Below are 13,940 nucleotides of genomic sequence, written 5' to 3'. Positions count from 1 at the left end.
CTAATAAGAGGTTCTATGTTAGCACACGGGGCCTAATTTTAAGCCTGCAGTCAAGCTCCCTGATGTCAGGAGTTGTTAGCAAGAATGCTAAAATCAGACAGTCTACCTGTAGTAGATATTGTAGACACAGGAAGAGAGAGGCATCTTCTTCGGCTGAGCCCAGGATAAAGTGATGTTGCCTAAAAAGTCAGCTGTCCACTGAAGGTTCTGAACCTTATAGACAAGAGTATCATCTATGTAAAAAAAAATATATATATGAAAGAATTCCTGACTTTGATTAGGACTGGAAAGAAGGGATTGAGATTATCACCACCTCTGTGCAGAAACAGTGTTCTGGGCTAAAGGTTCCTTCCTTCCTTCCTTCCTTCCTTCCTTCCTTCCTTCCTTCCTTCCTTCCTTCCTTCCTTCCTTCCTTCCTTCCTTCCTTCCTTCCTTCCCTTCCCCTTCCTTCCTTCTTTCCTTTCTTCTTTCCTTCCTTTATCTTCCTTTCTTCCTTCCTCTATCCTTTTTTCCTCCCTCCCTCCCTCCCATCCATCCATCCATCCATCCATCCATCCATCCATCCATCCAATCCATTTACATACTATGCACTCCTTGCATACAGGCCAGTCCACAGCAGCTAATACAACCGATCACCAGGACCCAAACTTTGGCAAAGGTAGTCCTCAACGTATGACTACAACTGAGCCCAAAATTTCTGTTGTTAAGCGAGACATTTGTTACGTGGGTTTTGCCCTGTTTTACGACCTTTCTTGCCACACTTGTTAAGTGAATCACTGCAGTTGATAAGTTAGTAACCCGGTTGTTGTTGAGTGAACCTGGTTCCCCCCCCCCCTTGGCTTTGCTTGTCAGAAGGTCACAAAAGGGGATCACATGACCCCCTCCGGGATCTGCAACGGTCATAAGTATGAAAAATGGTCCTAAGTCATTTTTTTTCAGTGCCGTTGTACCTTCAAACGATCACTAAGTGAACTGTGGGTAAGTCAAGGACTTCCCATATTATCCTTATAAATTGTGCTTGGAGATTCTTCTTAAAGGTTAATGATGGAGGGGCTACATTCAAGAGAGTTGGATCCACCACCCCCCAAATGATTGGCAACTTAGTTGAGTTCAAGTGGGCTTCTGCCCAAGTTGCACAGATCAACGGCCACAGCTGAGCTCCCGACCTCGCTTCCTCCGTGGCCCCTTCCCCACAAACGCCCCCAAATAAAAACAGAATAGTTCAATCCGTTCCTAGTCTTTCCCCTGATCCACTAAATTCTCTAATATCAGCTTCCCTGCCCTTGGGACACGGCTTCAAAGCAGTTGAGCGCCGCTCTTTTAAAATTCCAGCCAGGTGGACGTTTTCCACGTTGTGGTGGGTGGACAGAACCTGGGCAGACTTCTCCCAATCAATATTTAATTAAAGACTGATGGATGCTCAATGACCCTTCCTGCTTGGGGAGGAAGGGGGCTGCACGGCCGCATGGGAAGAGATATGCTGTCAAACGGAATGGGCGATCGATGGCCATTAATGGCGATGTTATCTCAGCCATAATGAATCGAGGGCTGGAGTTTTGCTGACGGAACAAGCAGAGTAGAGGCAGAGGACGATGGGAGCAAGAAACACCTGGGGGAAAAGCCACCGTGAGACAGGCCTTCTGAACTGGGCTCCACCCACCAGCCTCATTGGATGGGAAACAGGTAGTCCTCTACGTACGACGACAATTGGGGATTGAAATTCCAGTCGTACGTCACCGAGGTGGTTAAGTGGTGGCAGCACACGACCGGACCCAAACCGACCATTTTTATGGCAGTTGTTAAGCCAAGTCACTTAATAACTGTCTCAGAGAAGGTCATAAAATGGGGCAAAACCTGCTTAACAACTGTCTCGCTTAATCACAGAAATTTTGGGCTTAGCTGTGGCCATAAGTCGAGGACTATTTGTATTGGGTAGTCAAATATCTTCACCAAGTTATAGAACTTTTAATTCGATAGGACATTTTATTGTCCTATTATTTTTTTCCCCTTCCCCTATAACAAACTGTTGTGTCGTACGATTTCTCTTTTTCCCTGTACATTTTTTTTAATGAAAAGGCTGGTTAAAGACCATAATAAAGCTATTGGATTGGATTGGATTCCACTGGCTTCATTGTTTTCGGATTTTTGTTTACATGTCAGGACTTACCAGTACAGTTCTTTTCATCGCTGCTATCTGGACAATCCAGAAAACCGTCACATCGTTCCATCTTCATGATGCAGGCCTCCCCATCTTCACATCTGAATCCACTAGGGCATAACAAGGTGCTGTGAGTCGCTGGAAGACAGAAAAATATGCAACACTGCCATCTTACAACAAGTAGATGGGGAGGATCTACTTAGTTGCCTCGCGTTAAGTAATCTTGCCGTCTTTTGAATAGTAGAAGTATTCCTGAATTTTGGTGCCATTGCTTTTCCTGAAAGCCTAGTAGATCTTTAGCCATCACGATTGTTGGGTTTGTTCTGTCATAACCAACCAATACTATGGTCATGTATGGGCTACTTGAATCAAATTAATGGAGAAATGAACTACCGTGGTTTACTCATCACCACTGGGTTTGTCCATTCATGACCAACCAGTTTTGTACCATCTAATTCAGGGATGGGGAACGATGACCCTTTTATGACCTTTGGACTTCAACTCCCAGAATTCCCGAGCCAGTCATGCTGGCTCAGGAACTCTGGGAGTTGAAGTCCACAAGTCATAAAAGGGCCATCATTCCCCAACTCTGATCTAATTGAATCAAATTAATGGAGAAATGAGTTACCATGGTTTATTCATACAATTATTAGGTTTGTTCATTCATGACCAACCAACATTATGGTTTTGTACATCTAACTGATTCAAATTCATGGAGAAATGAGCTACCGTGGTTAACCAATCACAATTGTTGGTTGTTTTTTTCATTCATGATCAACCAATGTTAAATTTGTGTAACATCTAATTGAATCAAATTAATGAAGAAATGAGCTTACTATGGTTTATTCATACAACCGTTGGGTTTGTTCATGACTGGTTAACATGGTTTTGTATGATGCGTTTGATCCCAGTTAATGGTGAAATGAGCTACCATTATTTAATCACCACAACTGTAGGGTTTGTTCATTCATGACCAACCAACATTATGGGTTTGTATGATCTGTTTGAACCCAATGAATGGAGAAACGAGACACTAGTTGTGAGCATCAAAGATACACGGTCATTTTTCAGGAAGGCAAAACCAATGGTACGGATTGGAAGCCATTCCAGAGGGTTCCCAGCATTGTCTGGCAAGAGAAGACGGCAAGGGAAACTCCTGGGATAGCAGGAATCTTTCACAGAGTTCCCACTAAAACCAACAAAGACTTACGGCAGTTGAGTTCATCCGTGCCGTCTTGACAATCTTTCAAGCCATCGCAGCGTTTCCAATTTGGGACACACTTCTTGGTCTGCTGGCACTCAAATTCAAAGCGGCTGCAACGTCCATGGACACTGGCAGACGTGGAACTGGCACCGACAGCTGGGTGGGCAGAAGGTGGAAAAAAACATCAGAAGCTATAGAGATACTATTACCCTGCTTCATTAGAGCAATGTTTCTCAACTTCAGCCATTTTAAGATTTGTGGCCTTCTACTCCCAGAATTCTACTGCCAGCCATTCTGGGAGTTGAAGTCCATACATCTTAAAATGGCCGAGGTTAAGAAACATTGCTCTGAACACATCATCTTTGAAAGCTGTTAGTAAACTTCTGGGAAATTCTGGGAGTTGACCCATACATCTTAAAATAGTCAAGGTTGAGAAACACTGCGTTAGAAGCTAGCTTCCTTGGGCTACAATTTATTTTTGTAGGCAAAGCCAGTTCCTTTGCTTCCCATACCACCAGATGGCAGCCTGAATCTGTTGGGACAGGAGAAAACTTGACTGCAGCTTCCAAACCATGATCTGATCCTTCTTAATACTAAATCTGATCCATCAGAAGCTGGTGCACTCAGTCACATCTGGGCTGGCTACTTCAGCAAAAAGGATGCCTTCCCCATCCAATCAAAGCAGAGATGTTCATGTAGCATTCCTTTAAGGAATTGGTCCTGCAAAAGGACCTTTCCATGTTTGAAGATGTTCGATCATTTTACATGGGACCTTAGCCAGGTTGTCCTCTACCAATTGGCCCCAAGAGTTTTTCCAAATTTGGTATCCCTGAGATATACTGGACTTGGTCTCCTCCTTCTCCTGCCCACCCCAAACCCACCCTCTTCTAGCACTGAAGATGTTCCCTAGTTGGGTAATGAAACTTCTGGAAGAAAACCGCCAAGCTCACAGACTAGTAAAGACCCCACAGTCCTTCCTCCTCCTCCCAGTATAATATGCAAATTGATCCATATGGACTTAGTGCATAACCAGGAGTTGTGGTTAGTTGTCTGCACAGGCCAAGCCACTAATGCTTGTTCCTCAACCCCTTGCTAAAAAATCCGGTCTTAGTATTATGAGTGAACGTAGCATATCTCCAGTGGCTACAGGTTGCTAACCGATGGCACTGGAAAGCAAGTTAATCATCTTCCAAGATTCCTGGAAGTTGGCTTTTCTGTGCCTCCTCCCTATTGTTGGAACATCTGGCAGCTCTTAGGCTTTCTCCATCCTAACATGAATGATGCAATTTGTGTCATTTGCGCAATGGTGTGAGGTCATTCCCCCCCTCCCTTTTCTTGCCCAGCCCACTAAAACCGATGTCTAGCAAAGGGTGAAAGGAGCAAGCCCAAAGAGAAGGGCGCCTTACGTGCAGTGGGGCAGGCCTCCTCATCGGATCCATCAGCACAATCTCGGTATCCATCGCAAACCCAGCTGTTCATGATACACGTCCCGCTATTACACCGGAAGTGATTTGGGGCACACGTGGCAGGAGTTGCCGTGGTGATGGCGATGACTGCAGAGCCTAGATTTCAACCAGATCAACGTCAGAGTAGAACCTCAATGTAGGCCAGTCAAGAAACTGGGGATTCCAAGAATGCTACTTTATTGTTGTAGAGCTGGGGTCTCTAAACTTAGCAACTTTAACACTTATGGACTTTAACACAGAGATTTCCCCAGCCTACATGGCTGGCTCGAAGTCCACAGGTTGTAAAGGGCCCATAGTTGCCCACCCCTGACCTAAACCATCCAGATTAGTGTCCCATGTCCAAAACCAGGACAGCCAAAGCAAGACATTGAGATTCATCATAATACTATTTCTCCATTATTTATCCCCAAACTTCTCTTGAGAAGATTGCTTCTGCTGGGGTCTTTGCACAGACTGCTCTTCCCAAAGAGAAGGCTACAGCCGATCAGCAGGCAGGTACTTCACCTGTCTGGACAAGGGCAGCAAACAGGGTGCCACAAGATTCAATCCTGGGCCTTTCTGCTTCCAAAAATGTATACATGACATAGATTGGGGTGCGGGGGATGTCTCCAAAGTTGGCAACTTTAAGACGTGTGGATTTCATCTCCCAGAATTCCTCATGCTGGTTGACAAGTTTGGGGAACTCTGATTTAAAAGGTGGGGATGGGGGGATTTTTTTAAAATTCAAACTTGCAATGAAACAAAGCCAATACTACGCATGAGAGAAATACAATCAGAAGGATCCTGACAGATTTTATCCGTGGAATGCGACGGTTTTTGCAACAGTCATTTATTCGAAACAAAATGTAAGTGAATAGCAGGACGCTGTGGCCAAAAAGGCAAATGCAATTTTAGTTCTGCATCTACAAAAACACAGTTCCCAACCCCAGGGCCTCACAAGACGAACTCTGTGCAACTGGAAAAGAGCTCTCTCTCTCTCTCTCTCTCTCTCTCTCTCCCTCTCTCCCGCCCTCTCTTCCTCTCCCTCCTTCTCCCTCTCTCTCTCTCCCTCTCTCCCCCTTTCTCCCTCTCTCTCTCCCTCCCTCTCCCTCTCTCCCTCCCTCCCTCTCCGTCTCTCTCCCTCCTTCTCCCTCTCTCCCTTTCTCCCTCTCTCTCCCTCCCTCCCTCTCCCTCTCTCCCTCCCTCCTTCTCCCTCCCTCCCTCTCCCTCTCTCTCTTACCCCCACACGACTTCTCATCCGACCAATCGCCACAGTCGTTTTCTTGATCACACTTCCATCGGTTGGGGATGCAGTGGCCATTGTCACACTGGAACTGGAAGTACCGAGAACAGCTGGGGGCTTCAGTTGGGTTTTCTAGCCAGGACAAAATATTCCCAGTTAGTTTTCACCACCTTAAATGCTGAGGGTGTACAGGTAGACCACAACTGAGCCCACATTTTCTGTTGTTAAGTGAAACATTGGTTAAGCTTTGCCCTATTTTCCAACTGCCACAGTTCTTAAGTGAATCATCAGAGTTAAGAAGTTAGTAACATGATGGTTAAGTGAACCCGGCTTCCCCCATCGACTTTGCTTGTCAAAAGGTCACAACAGGAGATCAATTGACCTTGGGACACAACGGTCATAAATATGAGTCAGATGCCAAGCATCCGAATTTTGATCACATGATCATGGGGATGCTGCAACGGTCATTAAGTGTGAAAAACGGTCATAAGTCACTTTTTTCAGCGCCATTGTAACTTTGAACCGTCCCTAAATGGAGTGTTGTATAGGTCGAGGACTAACTGTAGTTGTTTTCTGAAATTAGAACAAAGCAAAACTGCATGGACTTATAACCACAATGGCAACAGAATAGTATCCTCCATGTAATGGTGTAATTGTACAGATTACGTGGCTGGATGATGAGGTCATGATACGTGCCGTGATTCATTTCCCACACCCACAATGTCTCCTTTCCTTCTAGGGCAGGGGTAGGCAACCTTGGCTCTTTTATGACTCGTGGACTTCAAATCCCAGAATTCCTGAGCCAGCATGGCTCAGCATGGAAACCTCTCCCTTTCCTCTCAGCATGGCTGGCTCAGGAATTCTGGGAGTTACAGTCCACGAGTCATAAAAGAGCCAAGGTTGCCTACCCCTGTCCTAGGGGAACATTCTCCACTCACCACAGTTTGCCTCGTCCGAGTAATCTCCACAATCATCGGTGCCGTCACATTTCCACACCAAGCTGACACACACGCCGTTCTGACACTGGAAGCTGAACTGGTCACAAGTGCGATGGAACTCTGGATCCTGGGCTGCAAGTAACATAGCTCTTGTTTAGGAAAGGGAAATTCCACAACCCTGGAAATCCCATTTTCTTAGCAGCTTCACTTACAACACCCGGCATAGGCGGGATCTTCATCCGAGCCATCGCGGCAATGCACGGTGCCGTCACATACCATGGAGCGCAGCAGGCACTGTTGCCGGTTCTTGCACATGAAATCCATGTAGCGTGTACAGAGGGATTCTCCAGAGTGGCAGGAAGGAGAGAATAAACATTGGGAAAGAAAGTTTTACAGGTAGTCCTTGACTCACAAGCAGAACTGAGCCCAACATTTCAGTGGCCCAATTTGCTCTAAGTGCCCCAAATTTTGATCATGTGACCAAGGGGATGCTGCCAGAGTCGTAAATATGAGGACCAGATACAAGTTACTTTCTTCAATGCTATTGTCCTTTCAAAACAGTCCCTAAATTAAACGGTGGTGAAGTTGTAGGACTACCTGTACATGCAGAGTGAAACGAACAATTGCAAATGCCAATTAAAAGTTGTTCTCCAATGTCTGGGAGTTAGTTTCCTTTCTGGTTTCCCAGCCACCCCCCAGTCACCCTGGCTACAACATTCACGCACTCCAGTACACTCACCACAGTGTTGTTCATCTGAGCCATCCGAACAGTCCCGTGCCCCATTGCACCGCTTGCTAGAAGGGATGCACACCCCCGTTGAGCACTGAAAACCGTTGCATTTCTTCTCTGCCAACCAATCCCACAAGGAAGCAAAGAAAGCAAACTTAAGTTTTAAATACATGAGACTCCCAGCAAACCTAGAATGAACGTCTCTGGTTTTCACCAAAGCAACGAGAACTGGATAGAGGGCGATGAGGCGGCTGGGGAAATTACTTCTCACATGGTCAGTGAAGACTCAATCTTCCAGGCCAAAAATATCTAAAAGGTTAAATCGTAGCAACTGGACCAACGTTTGTTAATCTGAGACCTTCCGTTGCTCATCCAAGCAACTTCATCAGTCAAAATAAAAATTAGAAGTTGGTAAGTTAAGAGTTGGTACATTCCGATGACTCTCTGTCTATCTAATTTTTATTTTGACTGATGAAGTTGCTTGGATGAGCAACAAAATTTTGGTCTAGTTGCTATGATTTAACCTTTTAGATATTCTCACATGGTACCAGATCTGGCGACCACCCAATGCAAGAAACAGATGGAAACTGCCTCTCTCCATCTACTCACCCACCTACCCAAAAGAGAAATGTCTTTAGCCATTGACACAGAAGAGGCACAAGAGACTTGAACATTGATTGTATAAACAGTGCTCCCATTTGATATGCTGGAATTCTTGTAGCCGCATCTTGGTCTTGCTATAATAAAGCATCTTATTAAAAGTTCTAGACTTTCTGATGAATTGATCTAGTTTATTAGGAGATGTTTGACCGTAGTCTGTGTTATGAGAAAGTTAAAAGTCAAAGTGAAAGAGAGTTTGCCTATATCTAAAAAGTCCATTACCACAACTGACGGGGTCTTCGTCCGTTCCATCTTGACAATCCATATCTCCGTCACAAGCCCATCTTTGGGGGATGCAGTGCCCATTTTGACAGCGGAAACTGGAGGCTTCACAAGTGTGATGAACAGCTAAAAGCAACACAACACAAATGGTTGACTTACTCTGGGAGCCTTGGTGCTCTCTGAGTTTGGTTGTTTTCTTGCAGATGTTTCTTTATCCAACTAGGCAACATCATCAGTGTTGACTTACCGGCATGGAGGGACCAAAGCAGGAAAGAAGGAAGGGGAGGGGAGAATGTGGAAATCAAGATAACAAACCCCTTCTGGCTACACACCATCTCCAGTGACCCTGCCAATGAGGGATCAGTCGTCCAGCCCAAAGGCAGACTTCGAAAATGAGTTAACTCAGTCACCCAATGTAATCGGTTGTCTGAATGCAACCAAGCTAAAGATAGCTGTAGGCCACCAGCTGTGTTTGCAAACCACAGCAGCCTGGAAAAAGAAATTTAGCGGGCATGGCTGAGCTGTCTTAAACGCTGAAATGATTGTCCTTCATATTGTTGGGTAACAAGAATACACTCCTGCTGTATTGGATCAGGTCAAGCTGACCATCTCAGCCTGTCAGGCAGGAAAATCCTTAGGAAAATTCACAAGAAAAGCTGAAAAGTGACAGGCTTGCCCTGCTGTGTGTCCCAAGGCTTACGAAGCTGACTTTGATCTTCACTAGAACAGCCCCTGGCAAACCGCGCGCTCTTTCTCCGCTTGCCCAAACCTTCTCCTCAAACCAGCAGTCAAAACATATTTGTGGCTGTAAATCCCACCACTAACTAATGCTTTCTGCAAAGAAAAGAGGCTTTTCCCTGCCCAGCATCAATTGATGGGGTATTTTTTTTTAAAAAAAAAAAAATATTGTGCAATTCTAATAAGTGACATATAGTGCTGTCCTTTTTCACAAGCCCCTGTATTTTTCCGAACCCCTGCTCTATCCAAAACATGATTCTAAAGAGCAGTGGTTCTCAACCTTTTTAATGCCGCGACCCCCAACCGGTCATAAGTTGAGGATACTCAACCAGTTGTAAGTCAAGGACTACTACTGCAGCACCATTTGCAGAATGGGACTTTTGGCGGGCTCAGCAGGGCAGAGACAGCCTGGACAATTCCTATTGGCTTTTGAAAGCCAATAGAATTAGACTCTATTCAAGAGAGTCTATTCTATTGGCTTTCAAAAGGCAATAGAATAAAAGGGAGTAGCACAGCTAAGGAAAAGGGGGAAAAAATGGCGGACTGCGTTGTTTGGCGACCCCCGTGAAATGGTCGTTCGACCCCAAATGGGGTCCCGACCCACAGGTTGAGAACCACTGCTAAAGAGCCACGTTTTTCTTCTTGTTGTTTTTAAAATAGGAGTTATAGAATGTAATCCTAAAAACCTTAAAGCAGGGGTGTCCAATCTTGGCAACGTTTAAGACTTGTGGACTGCCTTAAAGAACCTCAAATTTTGCTGGAAATACAAAACTGAGTAGCTCTGAGTATCAAACAACCATCCCTGTTTTTTCAGCGGTTCTGGCACTTTCATCTTAGTTTCATTATATACTTGAGATCTGTTTTTATCAGGAAAGAAAATCAACTTCACCACCCTAGTTAGGTTCTCTGCTCCTTATACCAGCATGAGAGAATGACATGTTTTTTACAACATTCCAAGCTGTTATGCTCTTCTGGGGGTGATATTCTATTAAGTAGTCACTGTGAAAAGTAATTATTTTCCAGGAAGCGTCTTACCTCAACCTGCAGAGCTGAGGGAGGAAGCCTCTTAAAAATAACTCCAGCGTCATTTCAAGCCAGATCTTAAGAATATGAGATTAAAACCAAGCTGGCTTTTTTGGAAGAGCTTCTTATCCAGGCACAAAGAGAAATCAACCCGGGGATGTTCATGCCACTTGACTATAGATTGCTCTATTTTAGAAACTGTCAGAGCTGGCGTGCAAATAGGGGTGGGCCATAAAATGGGACATTACATGACACTAATTAGCAAGTCCTGTGAGCTCAGAGACAGCCCATCTGTTTGCCGTTCAAGGGGGTGTGAGTTACAACCCCAGGCATCTTCCTTACTTCAATAAAAGTCTCTCAGCCCCCATCCAAAGCAGGGGGTGAGGATCAACCTCTCTCCAGAAGAGTGGGGCAGCTATGGGAACTAGTTAAATGAATAAATAAATAAGCCGGCATCAAAAGATTGATTTAAAGCTGGCCGAGATGGCAAAGTCGTTTTGATTAGGGAAACGAGACCAGCTGAAACTTTTATTTCTCATCCCTAAAAGAGCACCAGACCCAATATATAGAGAGAGCCAGTTTGGCCTAATGATTTAAGGTACCAGGCTCGAAACCAGGAGATGGGGAGTTCTAGTCCCGCCTTAGTCTGAAAGCCAGCTGGGTGACTTTGGGCAAATCATCAGAAGACTATGAGTTCTAGTCCCATCTTAAGCCTGAATGCCAGTTAGGTGACTTTGGGCCAATCAATAGGAGACAGGGAGTTCTAGTCCCATCTTAAGCATGAATGTTAGTTAGGTGACTTTGGGCCAATCAATAGGAGACAGGGAGTTCTAGTCCCATCTTAAGCCTGAATGCCAGTTAGGTGACTTTGGGCCAATCAATAGGAGATAGGGAGTTCTAGTCCCATCTTAAGCATGAATGTTAGTTAGGTGACTTTGGGCCAATCAATAGGAGAACGGGAGTTCTAGTCCCATCTTAAGCATGAATGCCAGTTAGGTGACTTTGGGCCAATCAATAGGAGACCGGGAGTTCTAGTCCCATCTTAAGCATGAATGCCAGTTAGGTGACTTTGGGCCAATCACCATGAGACAGGAAGTTCTAGTCCCGGCTTAAGCATGAATGCCAGTTAGATAACTTTGGGCCAATCAATAGGAGACCGGGAATTCTAGTCCCATCTTAAGCATGAATGTTAGTTAGGTGACTTTGGGCCAATCACCATGAGACAGGAAGTTCTAGTCTCGGCTTAAGTATGAATGCCAGTTAGGTAACTTTGGGCACCAGGAGACGGGGAGTTCTAGTCCTGCCTTAAGCATGAAAGCCAGCTGGGTGACTTTGTGCCAGTCATTCTCTCTCAGTCCAACCCACCTCATGGGGGGGAGGGGAATAGGAGAAGGAAGGTGTAATTGGTTGTTCACTGCCTTGTGTTAGTTATCAAAAATAATAAAATCAGTATACAAATACTGTAAATACATAAATAAAATATGTAAACCAAGCCAGGGTGTCAGTTTTGATGTTCTGCAGTACCGCTGTCAAGTTGATAACAGCACAGTGGGAAAGCACACCTTTGTGCCTCGTGTTATAAACCTAGCTGCACAATGTGTTATAAAATGAGATGCATTCTTTAGGTAGCCTTTTTTGATATGAAAGAAGACTGGGAATTAAGGGATTATTGGCGGGAACGTAACCAAGAGGAGAGAGACTTTACTTTTTTTTCTGATAGACACCAATCTTTTTCAAGAATTGACTTTTTCTTGATTACCACGGATTTGTATAATAAAGTAAAGAATGTAAAGATTTTTCCTAGATCACTGACGGATCATAGTCCAGTTTGGATGGAGCTGATTCAAGAGAAAGAGGAAAGAAGATCCTGGAGAGTTAATGAAAATTTGTTTAGACAAGAGAAGAATGTTCAAAAATTAAAGGAGTGTTTAAAGGACTATTTTGCTTTGAATATGTATAAGGGGACTTCAATGTCAATGGTATGGGATGCAGGTAAAGCATTTATGCGCGGTGTTTTGATAAAAATGAATAATTTTTATAAGCGAAATCAGATTCAGAAACGTAGAGAACTTGAAGATGAAATCAAATTAAAAGAAAGGGCTTTGATTCTAAATCCTTCTGATGAAAGTACTAAAGAATCTGTAAAGTTATTAAGGTCACAATTTAATATGTTGATAGCAGATCAAGCTGCAACCAACTTATTATTATGAAACAAAATACATTTTGTAATGCTAATAAGCCGGGGAGATGGTTGGCTTATCAATTAAGAAAGAAACAGAGACAGAGAATAATAGAGAAAATAAATTACAAGGGTAAACTAGTTTCTCAGAAGGAATTAATTAAAAAATCTTTTTTGGATTATTATCAAAACTTATATAAATCTACTAATGTACAATTGTTAGATATAAATAAATATTTAGCTGAGGCAAGTTTTCCTAAACTGACTGAGGATCAGAAATATGAAATTAATGGCTTAATTACTAAGGAGGAAATTGCCTCAGCAATTCAACAATTGAAATTAGGGAAAGCACCGGGTACGGATGGGTTAACAGCTGTTTATTATAAAGCTTTAATGGAGGAGATGATCCAACCATTAAATGATCTTTTTAATGGTATCTTACAGGGTTTAGAGATTCCTCCTTCATGGCGTAGTGCCTTTATATCATTGATTCCAAAGGAGGATCAAGATCTTACTTTACCAAAAAATTATAGGCCTATATCTCTTTTAAACGTGGATTATAAGATATTTGTAAAAATTTTGGTAAATAGGCTTATGAGGGTGGTGCATCATCTTGTGCATAAAGATCAATCAGGGTTTATAACAGGAAGGTATATGAAAAACAATGTTAGACAAATTATTAATCTATTAGAATACTTAGATAAGAACAACCAAGTTCCTGCAGGGCTCATATTTTTAGATGCTGAAAAAGCATTTGACCAATTGAATTGGCATTTTATGCTAAGAGTAATGGAAGAAATGAATTTTGGTGAAAACATACTACAAGCCCTTAAGTTAATATATCAAAAACAAACAGCACAACTTATTGTTAATGGAGGTCTTTCGGAGGTTTTCACAATAGAGAAAGGTACTAGACAGGGGTGTCCTTTATCGCCATTGTTGTTTGTTTTAACATTGGAAATATTATTGATCAAAATTCGAGAGTCTCAGGAAATTAAAGGAATATATGTTAATAAAAAAGAATATAAGTTAAGAGCTTTTGCGGATGACTTGGTTGTTACTTTGTCGCAACCTGATTATTCTGTAGTAAACTTATTACAGTTGATTCATCATTATGGTTTGGTCTCGGGTTTTAAGATTAATGTAAATAAGACCAAAATTTTACCTAAAAATATGTCTAGTCAGGAGAAGCAGATTTTGACTAACCTGACGGGTTTTGAGATTGTTAATAAGGTAAAATATTTGGGGGTGATGTTGTCTGTTTCTAATGTAAAATTATTTAAAAATAATTATGAAAGGTTGTGGGTCAGGGTACAGAAGGACTTGAAGAACTGGGAAAAGTTGCAATTATCCCTCATGGGAAGAATTGCAGTGATAAAAATGAATATTTTACCCAAGTT

At 43.1% G+C, this 13,940-nt stretch overlaps 1 protein-coding gene across 1 annotated transcript in view; it reads right to left on the bottom strand.

Moving 5' to 3' along the window:
* LOC120319539 (sortilin-related receptor-like) overlaps positions 1-13,940 on the bottom strand; it is a 78,778-nt gene that overhangs the window by 14,416 nt on the left and 50,422 nt on the right. Inside the window, exons 26-34 of the mRNA XM_039368484.1 lie at positions 8,601-8,726; positions 7,728-7,835; positions 7,201-7,332; positions 6,989-7,120; positions 6,048-6,182; positions 4,769-4,924; positions 3,369-3,518; positions 2,168-2,296; positions 107-233 (exon numbers count right to left, since the gene is read on the bottom strand). Of these exons, the coding sequence (XP_039224418.1) occupies positions 107-233; positions 2,168-2,296; positions 3,369-3,518; positions 4,769-4,924; positions 6,048-6,182; positions 6,989-7,120; positions 7,201-7,332; positions 7,728-7,835; positions 8,601-8,726 (1,195 nt within the window). The remainder of the gene's footprint in view (positions 1-106; positions 234-2,167; positions 2,297-3,368; positions 3,519-4,768; positions 4,925-6,047; positions 6,183-6,988; positions 7,121-7,200; positions 7,333-7,727; positions 7,836-8,600; positions 8,727-13,940) is intronic.

This window comes from Crotalus tigris, unplaced genomic scaffold (genome assembly GCF_016545835.1).
Source record: "Crotalus tigris isolate CLP2741 ecotype Arizona unplaced genomic scaffold, ASM1654583v1 scf7180000020806.364445, whole genome shotgun sequence".
NCBI lineage: Eukaryota > Metazoa > Chordata > Lepidosauria > Squamata > Viperidae > Crotalus > Crotalus tigris.
The sequence above is the reverse complement of the archived record's forward strand: the minus strand, read 5'-3'. Positions and strand labels throughout refer to the sequence as shown.